Raw genomic sequence first — 14,242 nt, forward strand, 5'->3', positions numbered from 1 at the left:
CACGTGACGCAAGTCTGACGTCATTCATACACGTGTCCACAGAAATAAACCAAATACCCCCTCATAAATTTAACATTTTCACACTTTCAGTAACAGAAATTTAACGCTTGGAAAAATTCAGTTCCTACCTCAAAAAAGAACACAATACATATCCGTTATAAAAATGAATTGTTTAATGCTACTAAGGGAAAATAATTTGTTTATTCGGAAAATGAACCTCATCTATAGGCTATATGGGCATTAGCAAAGTTAATGAATTCTAAAACAGGTGGTATATATGTGGTACCACTGTACTTTAGAAGTCAATGTAAGTGAAACCCGCTTACAAATTAATAATCATTTGTTTACTTTATTAAAACGTTTTCCAACAAAGCTGAGCAAGACTTACTCCTTGATTGAATCTGTACAGGTTAATGCATAAATATGAATAGCAGTACCTTTCCTAAATTAATAAATTTATTGCTTATTCCCTTGTTCAGACAATGGGTGTATTTAATTGATGACAGCCTAATGTTAGGCGTTTTCAAATCATTTTAAAAAGTGACTTTTAAATAATCACAATGGGATATTTATTGCCACAGTCTAGTTCACAATTGCAATGTGCTTTGTATGCAGACATGGAATTTGAGTTATTTTTATATGAAAATTACATCTAATCTTTTACATGTTCACATATTGGTTTCTGAATTTAGGTATGTTATGCGTGATGTGTTCACTGAATACTACCCACACAAAAACTCTCAATGCTGCGTAGTGGTGGGTAGTTTTGATCTGTTACATTCAAAATACACAATTTTTATTTTCTTGTTCTGGTTAAAATCTATGACAACAGGTTGAACCATGTTTAATAACTTACTAGGTTACTTGTCAATGCCTTAAGTAAGTTGAGTACTACACTTCCCATCCCATTTTCCTTATTCCTTAGCACCCAAAAAGATGTTTCAACTGATTCTGTCTTGGTTTCTTTCTTACCTTTAAGTATTGTTTTCTTGCTGCTTTCAGGAATCTATTTCTGAAATAATCTGTATCAGCAACTACTGCTTTTTGCAAGTTCTGTAACCAAATACACTATCCAAATTATAACTTCGTATTGTACTCACAGATCAAGAGTTTTTTTTATCAAGGATGGGAATCAATTATCAGCAAAAGGGAACAAGAAAGTTAGATTTACATGCACAGCCATGGCCCAGCACTCTGGAAAGAAAAACACCACTGCTCAACCAAGTTTTTGTCACAATGTTTATAGGTGATCTATAATCCATATTTTCTTGAATAACCCGCGCTCTAGCCGAAAAAAATAAATACAATTTTTTAAAAATTTCAAGTATTAAACATTAACTAAACATCAAACATTACTAAACATATTAAATGATAAACATTAGTTCATATAAAAGTATCTTCGTTATTTCCTATAAAATGTAGGAATTATGTTGAGGAAGCCAAATGGACATATTTCTGAAAAGACAATGTTTTTTCTCCTACTTTGCAGCAGGTAGTACCTGGAAAATGCTCGTTTTCCTTCTTATGGCTAGGTCATACCTTGTGAAGAATCTTACGATCCAACCATGGCTGTCCTTAAAGTTCTTGATTTCCATTTCTTTCGCCAATGCCAAAGCCTTTAGTTGGCACTTTTCGGTTGAAACTGCATAACCAAATTGTCTCTTATTGTTAATGTAGTTCGTTAGTTTTTCTTTTATTTCAAGAAACTCTGCCTTTTATAAATACATGCAAGCAATAGTGGTTATGCTTTCTTCCATTATTATTTTTAAGGTGATAACTGTAGTTGACCATAACTATGTAATTTATATTTGTATTGGAAACAAGTATTTGTGCTATGACATGTTCTTAGCTTAAGCCTATAGATCTAAAAAAAACAAGTAAAACTGTCCTGCTACACACCATGTAGGCACTTAGGGGGAGAGGTAGTATAGCTCCTACTCATTCATAACCTTGGCACTAGATAGGGGTGAGTGGTTAGCATCATACCCTGGCTGCAATTTACCCCTGGAAAAAGAACCCACAATACCCACTGGACACGTGGCTGGGTGGGCCCCACAGCCAGTGAATGATAAAAAAAAACTGTGGAGACTGAAACATGTTGAAACAAGCTTCAAATTATGCCGAAGGAGGAGCATGCAGAACATTTAAAGCAATGACCACAAAAACTTCAAGGCAAAACAATGAATCTACATGTTTAAAAGCGTCTTAATGCCTACAAAGTCATGGGATGCAAAATTACTTTGAAAATTAATTCTCTGGACTTACATCTTGACTTTTTCCCAACAAACTTGGGCACTGTTTGTGATGAGCACGGAGAATGCTTTTATCAAGAAACGGAGAAGTGACATCACAGCAAATGCAACCCCAGGTTGTCCGACTACTGCTGGGCGTCAGTTAGGAAAGCCCCAGAGGAAAACTACAAGTGTAAACCATCAATTAGTTCAATGTGCCAATATACCTTTCAATTAGTCTTTAATTTTAGATTCACACAAAATTGGTGGGCAAATTCTGAGGTCATTTTCAAACTTGGCACTAGACAAGACTCCATTATTTCTGAAATCCAGTGTCTTTAATAAAAATACTCAGTAATTCAGATATATTCAATGGTTATGTTAAAAGTTCTCGGTTCTGACCAAAATATCACAGTAAGGTTTCAAGTAAAAAATATTTACTGGTTACAGAATGGTAAAGTTGCATAGAATAAAAACTACAAAAACATCTGCAGAAGAAAAGATATCTAGCCTACTTTTAGTACATCAGCATTCTGATACTGTAGTATTGGTATTTAACAGTGTTGCTGGAAGAATCTACCTGAAGGGTGTCGAAACCGAGAAAAACGCTACACTGAAAATGGTACAGATGCAGAACTGTTCCATTATAGACCATACACACGAACCTGAACGATACCAGTTTTCCCGCCACCAATATATCCCAGAAGATTTCAGCATCATGAATGGAAAGATATTAGAGGGATTTGAAAAGAGTACACATGATACAAGTTCCTGATACCAAGTGTTTATTAAACCTATGCAGACACAGTATTCTAGGCGAAACCACCACATAAAGTGATGATCTGCTGATACACTTCTGCCTATTTTTTTAAATTGATGAGTTATTTCCTCCAGTGTCTGCAATCTGCCTTCAAATAGTCATCATCACAGAACACAGTTTGAGAACCACTGCTGAGCACATTAAAAAAGAAAAGAGGACATTTTAAGGTTATAAAACAGGAATCCCATTTAAAATGCTTCCATATCAAGCACTAATCACAGATTATATCAGTATCTCAAGCATACTGTGAAATTCATATGCAGTATTTATACAAATATTTAAACACACCTGTTTATTGATTAGTCAGACTGTGCTTTGGTGTATAATGACAATAATAATAACTAACACTAAGCATTTCCAACACTAAATGAGGCTCTCATATCATTCTCCATAACAAACATAATTTTAAGAAAATATTAGTACAACTGATTCATTTTCTCAATGTTGGAAAACTACTATGCACATATAATAAATGCATAAATGTCACTTAACACTTGTGTAAAGTAATTAAGGTAATTTTTGAGTCCTCTCAGTGAATCGCTATCAAGCCCGATTCAAGAAGTTTCTGTATCTTTGCAGCAATATCCGGATTCTTCAGGTGGCTGAAATAAGAGAAAAGAAAAAACTGCTGTGATAATTGTAAGACACGCAGTACCTATGCTAGCGAAGACATACAGATATGCGTAATTACGCTGGTCTTCAAGTAATCCCATAATCTTTTAACATTTTCCAAAGATTACTTACTGGTGCCTGTAAAACATCTCGAGTCTTCAAAAAACATTTAACATACATGATCATCTGTGTTCACATGCAAGCACATTCATGCCGTCTCTACACAGCTGCTGAAACTACAACCTCTGAGCCAATAAACAGCCGATACTGACCTTTGAATTTAAAAGAGGTTGAGCAAAGCCTATACAGACAGTGTGTTAGTGACTTAAAACACTGTTACTTTATTCAGTTTGCTCTTACTTATATGTAAGCATTTTTCATATTCCAGTACATCATGCTACTTGCTCATCCATATTGATTATAGTTGTGTCAACAGTGTAATATTTAATTCAATTTTGCATTTTCCACGCTACTGAACTGGTGGAAAACTAGAAACAGACTACCATATTTCAATTCAGCAAAAATGGTGGCAAATAAGACTTCTGTTCAGGTTACAGCAGCATTTGTTGAAAAATGCAGAACCAACAAAAATCTCAGAAAATAATATGAAGAAACAGGAACATGGTGAATCATTACACGCAGTTGGATTTGAGGTTCTCACGGCAGTGGTTAATAAGACGGCTGTCTTCTGGGTTACAGCGCCATGTAGTCTGGTAGAAGTTAACCAATATTTCAGAAGTCACCACTGCCTCCATCATCAGTGCAATCACCCAGAAGACAGCCACAGACCTTTAGTATCAATGAAAACTTACAGTTTACTTGAAATATCGTGAAAGAGCCTTCAGCAAATGCATCAAAATCATTCAAGACCTACATGGCCAAAATAAAAACAATCCTTACAGACGGATGGAATTTAATTAATGGTATCTTAATGATGTAGGATACTAATCCAGAATTTTGCCTAAGATCCTATGGGCAAAGGTAGAGTACAAGAAAGAAAAGTAAACATTACAGCATGTACTGGAGCGGCCATGGCCCACACTATACAACACAAGAAAAGTTCCATGTTCCAGGAGTGATGGTCTGGGCTGAGGTACAGCATAAAGGCATAGTTTCAGAAGTATATCGATCGGCACAATCCACGACTCACGTCTTATGATCATTTCGTGTGGAATATCATAAATGAGTGTGTGTACAAGTAGAAATGTTGCAATGTCCACCAAATAAAGAATGATACACTGAACACATTGCACACTACTAGCCATTCTGCGGTTAACAGGCACGAACTGAATATTCTAAATGATACGGAAAGACGCTAAACAATTTTTGTAAGCAGTATGATTCACAACCTTACATCCAATTTTTATTATTAATCTCAGTAAAGGAATCTGTAAGCACTCTGCTCTTCTGTTCATGAACTTGATCTGAAATGGACTGTCAAATTGTACTATCAGTAACTATTACAATTATTAAACCGTGTAAATGCTTCAGATATTTTAATAATTTCACTTAAACTGAGAGATGCACGATGTAATTTTACTTACTCCTGTAAGGCTTTCGGATCATTCTGCATTTGCTCGAGGATAAGTCTCATGGCCGGATCACGCATGATGGCCTGAACGTCTGGATCACCCATCGCACGCTTACGCACCTCTTCAGGGTTTGAGTTCACAGCCACTGTGCAAGACCTATAGCCTTCTAGAGCCTCCTGTAACATTAATAATGACTTGGTCAGTACAGTGAAGAAAAAATGTAAAGTTCACCAGAAAGCGCTATCATAAGGAATAGCATTTATACTTACAGAATTTGTGGAATCCAGTTCCAGGGCCTTCTGGTAGGCAGAAAGAGCCTTGCCATGTTGCTGCATGCCCTGAAGAAATTTACCTTTTCTAATCCATCCTTTAACTGCAACAAAACAGCTCTTTATTTGTTTAATAATTATTATGATGATCCATCTTCTCCAGTAACAGGCCTAGTTACCATGCTACAGGCTTTTGTAAAACATTCAACTGTTAGCATATAGTGTGAAAATACATCACTTTTATTAAATACATATTATTCTTTGAAGTATGGTAATTCACTCTATTACAGCACAGCCTTGAAGCAAACTTACGCATTGTGGGTGGCTACATTGGACACAAGGAGCATCCAACTCGCAGCCCAAGTCCAGACGGTACAGAAATGTTACAACTGGGTTTTACGGGATTAACAGTTTTTGGGAATGTTAAAAGTTTTTAATTAAGAATATTAATGGCAATAAAAACTGTCTCAAAACCTTTTGTTTATTGTTAATAAATAAAGAAAATTTCCATTTAGAACTTAGAAAGTAAATTGTGAACCACACAATAAAAAATAAGAATGTTATATTTATCGTAGGGTTTTCACAGCTAGACCAATGTACACGTTGGTTTTCAGGGATGTGCTGTGTCGAACGTTAAAAAGTATCCGATATTTTGGCAAACATTGCAGTTGTTATATTCAGGCAGGGCATTTTTGGAAGCCTTATACAGGAGAGGCAGTAGATGAGGAGCGGGATGAGATATATCTGACTGGTGGAGCAGGACAGTCACCTGCTATCCAAATGGCAATAAGAATATGATCGAGGAAAAGAGGTGATGAGAAGATTCTTTTGAGGCACAAGGTGAGATGATGAAAGAAGTTTTGGTGATGTCAATCGGCTACAGATTAAGCAAAGTCTGTGAAATACTATGCAAGCAGCCGAGGAAGAGGAAATTCAGTCAATGGTTACGAGTCACAGTTTGATATATTTGGTACAGGGTTAACAATAACAAAAGATGCTTACGAAATATGTTAGCAGTACCTTAATCATAAAAAGTAGTACTATATTTTTAAAAGGGCAGTTTTTCTGTTAATGCAAATGGTGTCCACTCTGAATTGAAATATCCCCCTAGTTACCCTCACCCAAAGCAATCTCTCTTAAGACGGCTGTCTTCTGGGTTGTTGCGCCGTGTAGTCTGTTAGAAGTTTCAGCGGTCTTCACCGCCATAAAAACTTCAAATCTTGCAATATATCTTTTTTCTCTTGTTGAAAGTGTTAATGACATTTGCAAGAGGAATAATAATAATAATAATTAATATTTTCTTACTGAATTTTGGGTCAAGCTCAACACATTTCTCACAGTCCTTGAGTCCAAGATCGAAGGCAGCAAGTTTTGTGTAACAGGCAGCTCTGTTACTGTAGTACTTGGGATCATCAGGGTTACGTTTAATGGCCTCTGTATAATGCTTCACAGCTGTCGCATAGTCACCTGTAAGAATAAATATACACACACACATACCTCTAAGTACCAGTGCGTTAAAATGTTGAAGTCATTGTACCTCGCTTTTATTTTAGCTTCAGTACTTGCGATATTTTCACAGTACCCAAGTACAAACCACAAGGCGCACTGACTTCTGACACACCTGAAGAAAGAGAATGGCGAGCACACATCAACTTCATCTGTTGCGGGTTGTATTCAAACTAACAATTCCTTCATTTTGCGCAGTACACATTCCAACACACATACAATTTTTGGACGAAGGCAAATTCCATTCTTTCCAACCTATGAGAGCAGCAAAAGAAAATAAAGACCTAAAAGAGGGAGGAGGATAAAGCAGCAAACTGCAAGGGGAAATTACCTAACATTACGTTTTGACAAGTTAACTGTTCGGACTTCGTTTATGTCATAAGTGCATTAAATGTAATAGCAGATGTAACACAATCTCTTCTGATTCATTTTACTGAATAATCGGTGTTCGTATCAACCATTACATGATGTTTCAAACTGAACGGGGAAAATTCCTCCTGTTTTGTGATATTGCACGACATATTTAAGGACTCGAATAAACCATAGATGCTAAGAACTGACTTGGCTTACATTCACACAAATTTCAGTTTTCTGTCAAAGTCAAGACCACAAATTTGATGTTGGAAATAATCAAAGAAATTAATGACAGTCAACATGAACTGAAAAAAATTAATGACTCGAAAGAAAATGCAGCAAAACAAAAGTTCTATTCACGTTTAAATAAGAATAAAGTGTTCATTAATGTGTGAGATTTCATGTGCCTTACAGGGGGAAAGACCTAGTTGATTCCAAGACCTGAAAATACCTGACATAACATGAAAATCGCTCTTCTGTGACACAGATTTATCATGTACAACTTAAAGATAACTTTTGTGGTTCACTTCCTGTTGGAAAGGAATTTGAATAATAACAGGGTTTTTTTCAAAGTATATTTTTCAGAGCATATCTTTTACTTTAAAGTGACATAAAATATTTTATTCATTTTCATCCCCTAAAAAATCATTTCACTAATTATAAAGCTACTACGTTAATGGAAGCGTTAATATGAATGTTACAAACCATTCTTGAACAACTCGTTTCCTTTCTCCTTCTCCTCCTCGGCTTTCACTGGATCAATATATGCCTTTCTCTCCTCTTCCTTTATTTTCTTCTGAACATCAGAGAGTAACGCCTTGATTTCTGGAGTGCGGAATTCTGACATTGACTTTTCATATGCTGTCTTTGCACTATACAAATCCTAAAAATTAAAACACTTATGTACTCATGCCTTACTTCTTAATAAAATCCAAAAACATAGTACCAAAAGAGAAAAGGTATACTCCCGTTACTCCAAAAACAGTACCAATCATTCAAATTACTAATCAGTACTAAGCCTTTATCCATAAAACAAGCAGCCACATTATGCTAGCGCACTTACCCCTAGTTTCATGTGTGCATTGCCAATTCTAGTAAATGCTTTTGAAATCAACTTAAAGTCAGCTCTATTTTCTCTACCAACTTCAATTGCCTTTTCACACTGCTCAATACACTTCTTGTACTCCTTCTGCTCAAAGTATACAGCTGAAAATAAAATACTTCACAATGAGCATTAATACATTTATCATTTCAAACTGAAACAGAAAGTCAGCAAACACAACTTTTAATTATCATGATCACCGGTGGTGGCAGCACCAGCAGCAGCAGTAGTAGTAGCAATGATGGTGGTCGTACTAATGGTAGAAAAGTCTAGAATGGGGCAGCATTCATTTGCCATTTCTAAAGATACAATAGTCAAACACTTGTATTTCAATTCACATTACTTTGAATACCCTGTGGTTGACAAGTGCATCTTTAAAAATGATGAATGAATGCTGCCCCGCCCTGTAAAAGTGGTGGTGATATAGTGGTACTTGAAACGCACAGTGATTTAAGCTCATCGTAGCAACTTTATATAAAGACAGGTAAAAAGACTAGTACAAAATACTATTTACGCAGATGCATTTAAAAAATTAATGGCCATACATCACTTTCTACAATAAACTTTAGCCTGAAACAATTTAGGAAGAATAAAAACCTGAGACGCAATCTTGAAGGCAAAACCGACTTCTACGGAAGTCTGTCTTACAGAATCTTGAAAACCATCTGCTCATGTCACATGTTTCAGAAACAGTTTTACAAGGTTTTTAACAAAACATTATGCAAACATTGTTCTCATTTAAATAGTCACAAACAAAATACATACAATTTCACTAAAGAGCATCAAATTTTTGACTGACGCACCACAGAATGACGTGCAATGCAAAGTACTCACACAAGTATAGTACATAACCAAATAGACGACAGAAGACTGTGCTTCGTATTATCAGTCCTGTAATTATAGGAGCATTCTTGTAATAAATTCAAAGAATACACAGGAGGAAAACATGACAACGTATAGGCGACAAAGAAACTGATACGACCTGCTGGGCAAATGCAGTGTTAACTGCAGATAATGAAGATAACTTGTAAAGAAACGTTTATCTGTGCCCATTCACAAGCAACCCCGTTGAGTAAACTGAAAACATAAGCACCAAAGTAGTAAAAAAATAAAGCTGTCCCAATATACGCCATGTAGGCACTTGGGGGGGGGGGGGTGAGGTACAGAACCTACTTATTCTTAACCTTGGCTCTAGATAGGGGCGAGTGGTTAGCGTCATGCCTTGGCCCTGGTACCATTGTATAGGATGCTGGGTGGGCCCCAGAGCCGGTCTTGATGCAGAGGCTAAAGGGAAAATCCTCTGCCCCCATCGGGGATCGAACCCCAATCCACAGTCAGTCACTATACCGACTGATCTATCCGGCTCACGCCAAGTAGTAACGAATTTTAAATATTTGAGATTGGAGATGATAAGCAACAAAATATTACAGATTATGTGAACCAAGAAATGAGAATGTTACACAGTCAACAAATAACTTCAAAGCACCGCTCATACAGCTATTATGAACTGTGTGATCTGACGACAATCTGAAGGGGCGGGGAAGAGGATGAGAAACGATATCTCAACTCATCAGAATGCATAAATCCACGGAACCTAAAAAGATGATACAAACGTAAAAGTTTCTGTTCATGTACAATGTCAACAAAACCAGAAAAATTCAGTATAAGTTACACTAATTGTGGCCCTCCTCCCCTATTAGGCGCCAGAAGCTCGACTCTCAAGAACACAATTGCACTTACCTGCTATGTTATTTAAATATGTTATATCACCAGCATCCAGTTCTACTGCCCTATTATAATGCTTTAAGGCTTCTTCAAAGTTTTTCTTTTTATATACTTGGTTTCCTAGGTCCTTCTCTTTCAGTGCCTATAATTACAAAGATAAGATTTCTTAACAGCCACATTTACTCAAATAACACGTAAGTTGAAGCCTACCAAAACTAACAAATCATGCAAGAAGTTAAGATATGACTCACAAAGCCTACTTTCGTACTGCATAGACTTCCAGTTGTTGAAACAGTGCCTTGTGATAATTCACGCTGCAATTATGGCGGAAAGCCGTAAGTTGATGGCGCACTTTTGTCTGCTTTTTAAATAAGGGTTGAAATAAACTTCTAGTGGTTGGGCATTTTTGGAAGCCTTACACAAGGCAGGCAGCAAGTGGCGAGCTGTATAATGATGCTGATTGGTGGAGCAGAAGAGTGCAACCCAGTCTTTTGCTCCACAAATGAGCACCATCATGTAATCTCCTTGTACTCGTGGCTTTAATGTACAATTATTTATGCCACTTGTCTATTAAACAAAGAAACCAACATCTCTGCCTAATTTGAAAAAACAAATGTCAATAATGTGTAAGTTGTAACTGCACAAATATTCATTCAGTGAACAATCTTCGGTTTCTCTAAGCTATCTAATTAGTTAGCTAATTGTTTGTCCGCAAAGCATGTGCGGTCCAGTAACTTTTTGTTAATGACTATCATTAACATTATCACTTGCATTTTAATTGCTACGTTGGCAAGGCGGGAAGTGAGAGGCGTGCAGGCATTTATTTTATTTTTCTGCGATTTGTTGTTCAATGTATTATGATTTAATAATTTCATGTCAGGATCTGATTACACAAATAATTTTATTTGTAAAAAACATACTTAGAGGTGTTTTTGTTTTGAAACACTTAAATCAAAGAACTAATTAATATTCAATATTCCAAAAGAGGGGGAACTGCATAACTCACAAGCAAACAAAAAAAGGTGGAAAAATAAATGGGGCACCAGACACATTAAAAGAAAATTAAAATTTTCCAACACATAACCTGTTTGTTCAACAGTACAAATTCAAAGAATGGCAACATTCTGCACACTGACATCATCCAACCAACCTCTTGCTTCTCTGGACTGATATCTTCATCCATTTTCTCCACCTTAGCTTGGGGTTTCTGCGTCTCTGATCTTGGTCTAGGCACTTTTCTTGTTGGTGGAGGAGCTGTATCCATATCCTCATCTCCTGTTGCCTCCAAATTAATCCCAAGCAACACACTTAGAGTAGTTAAAACCCTTGTATCATTCAAACGATGCCTGCAAGCAGAGTATTACTACATATGAAGCAGAAAGCAGTCACTGATGATTTTTTTACCGTTAAACAATCCTGTACTAAATGAAGGGACAATTCTGCTTCAAACAAGACGGACGATTCTGTAATGTAAGATGAGGAGGACTGGAGATTAAATCAAGACCATCCTCACATTCATAAAAAGTGGCACATTAGCTGCATGTAGGTTCCTTCACAAAGTAAATAATATCCAGATACATCTACGCCTAGCTGTTGTGCGTAATACAGACATTTTACTTTTATCATTAGACAGCCCAATAATGATTCACAGCGGCCTAATTAGACAGACATTTAAATAATCTTCTGTTGCCTGGAATTCTCTTATCACCACTGACTCCAGCAAACTTGAATGTATCCAGAAAAAGTTTACTACCTTAAGTTATAACAGATTATTTAAAAATCATAATATATACAAATACAATAATATTTTGGACAACATCAAATTGCACAAGAGATGAGATTATTAGTTTTTTGTATAATTTTATTTGGTTGTGATGCATAAAATTTATGGTTTGCTTTTATATTTATATAATTTAATTAAATAAGTGCCATGTATTACACATTTTCAATGGTATTATTGACACTACTATATGCGAATTTGCTATAAGATGTTATGCTATGAGCTGAGGACCAGAAACATAGCACAAGGTTTACTGCAAGTGCAACATTATGCAAAACATGGCTTCTTCACTTTCAACCCTAGGGGCTCTTAAATCACAGAGCACCAGTTATTTTTATAATTTCAATACTACCTTCCATAACATGAAACCAGCTCTACATTTTATGCATGCCAAAACAATTCTGAACTGTTTCAGCTTTTGTTTCTTTAAACCTCAAAAATAGTAAAACCTTTGTTCTGACAAATGCTTAGCAACTTATGCAGAAATACACATAGGCTTTCATAAAAGTGTCTATTACTGTTGTTTGGTTTTAACGAATAATGGAAACATGCTCAAATTTCAGTACATGCCACAGTATCATATTTCATGAAAATCCAATCAGTGGTTCCCGAGTTGCTACATGAACACACATAGCCAGAGACATTTTAATACACCACTTTTATATGGCACAAATATCACAACTACTTCACTCACTCTATAAGCTACTTCAATAGCAAAATACAACAGAGTGGCATCCTCAAGATGAAAGAGCCACACACTTTTGGCAGTCGTAACCGCAAGTGCATGAAGCACTTTTAACAAAAACATATATGAACGAAAGTAATCTTACCCTAAACTGTTTGGGTTTCTCTGAAGATCTTGAACTAATTTAACATATTCTGGATCGTCCAAATATGCTCGAGTACGTGGATCAGATCTAAGTTTGCCAAACAGATCAGGCGTTGAGAAAGGATTGGCGAATCCCTTATTTCCAAATTTCTGAGCTCTGACGCCCTGCAATGCTTCTTTCAGTTGTTGATTTTCAGGCTCATGAACAAGGCCTTCTTCATATGCCTTGATCGATTCATCAATTCTACCAAGGTAAGCCAAGGCACTACCTTTCCTAGAGTATCCCTGAAAATGAGAACTTAAAAAAATAAATATTTAATTCACTTTGTTGCACAACATGTATTTCTGATAATGAACAATACTCAACACACTAACCTTTCCCCAGTCAGGTTTCAGCTGAACAGTCTTTTCTGCATCTTCAAGCGCTTGATGGTATTTACTAGCTTTAGCATACGCTGCAGACCTGTTACTGTACAGAACATGATTGTTGTCGTCTAATGTTATGGCTTCTGTATAATACTTTATAGCATCAGAAAATTTACCAGCCTGAAGAGCAGCATTTCCCTTGTCCTTTAACACCGTCACCTGTTCACAATTAAACAAATGTCGGAGACTTTTTAATTTTCGAATGACTTGTAAATTACAACGGGCGGGGGTAGGCAATACTTACTGTGCGCATTTTAAAAGTTGCCCATGCTTTGTAGTACAAGCTTTCTAAGTATGAAAGGTTTCTTCCAACTACATTAAAAATCCGACTACGAAATATTCCTAATCAATATACATAACTTATTTAAAAACCTACTTACCTTTTCCATGATTCCTATCGCTGCCTACTTCACTGTGCTTTTCTCCAAACACTTCCACCTTCAAGAAACGTCTGGAACATACACCTTCCTAGATCGCGCTCGCGCTATGCCGGTTTTGTTCTTTCTGTATTATGAAGGCATTTCTAGAATCATCTTCTTTCTGTTACCTTTGGTCTAAGATTATTCTTCAGGATAATTGTACAGTTCACTTAAAATAATATACAAGTGATGAAACAATGAAATGTGAAGTAAGTTAGTTAATAGATTCAGCTATTTATCTGTTAACATTAACCATGCATTTATTATCAAGCATGCCGTGCACCAGGGCACGGATTATAGATTAGGTAAGCGAAATACGTTCACGGGTTATAACACGACCACGAATGCGGATTACATAACTGAACATATGCGAAACTTGAACGTGACTTGATATAGTTTAGCATGTTGGCATCAATCTTTGATAAAGTAAATTCGAGAATAACTTATTTACATTTTACAGATCCTTCATAGGCCTAAGCCAAGGATGTAGAACATGTTATAGCACAAATACAATACGTGTTTGTAATACAAATATAATTTACATACTTACGATATTAATTTACATTCAATTACAGTATTACCGAAAAAATAATTACACAAGAAAGTACACCCACTAGCATTTTTGATTGAGGTAAAT

At 36.1% G+C, this 14,242-nt stretch overlaps 1 protein-coding gene across 1 annotated transcript; it reads right to left on the reverse strand.

The window, feature by feature from the left end:
• Window positions 1-2,999: 2,999 nt before the first annotated feature.
• Window positions 3,000-13,771, reverse strand: Stip1 (Stress-induced phosphoprotein 1). The gene is made up of 11 exons (XM_087352055.1): window positions 13,567-13,771; window positions 13,136-13,345; window positions 12,762-13,045; window positions 11,302-11,497; window positions 10,167-10,293; window positions 8,388-8,530; window positions 8,030-8,207; window positions 6,770-6,931; window positions 5,465-5,568; window positions 5,208-5,371; window positions 3,000-3,653 (listed from the first exon to the last, which is right to left on the reverse strand). Exons 1-11 carry the CDS (start codon window positions 13,573-13,575, stop codon window positions 3,581-3,583), a joined length of 1,650 nt encoding a protein of 549 aa, XP_087208181.1. The 5' UTR covers window positions 13,576-13,771; the 3' UTR covers window positions 3,000-3,580.
• Window positions 13,772-14,242: the final 471 nt, after the last annotated feature.

The sequence above is a fragment of the Zootermopsis nevadensis genome, unplaced genomic scaffold, assembly GCF_977971745.1.
Source record: "Zootermopsis nevadensis isolate Lab colony 2312 unplaced genomic scaffold, Znev_1.0 Znev_ptg000020l, whole genome shotgun sequence".
Lineage (NCBI taxonomy): Eukaryota > Metazoa > Arthropoda > Insecta > Blattodea > Termopsidae > Zootermopsis > Zootermopsis nevadensis.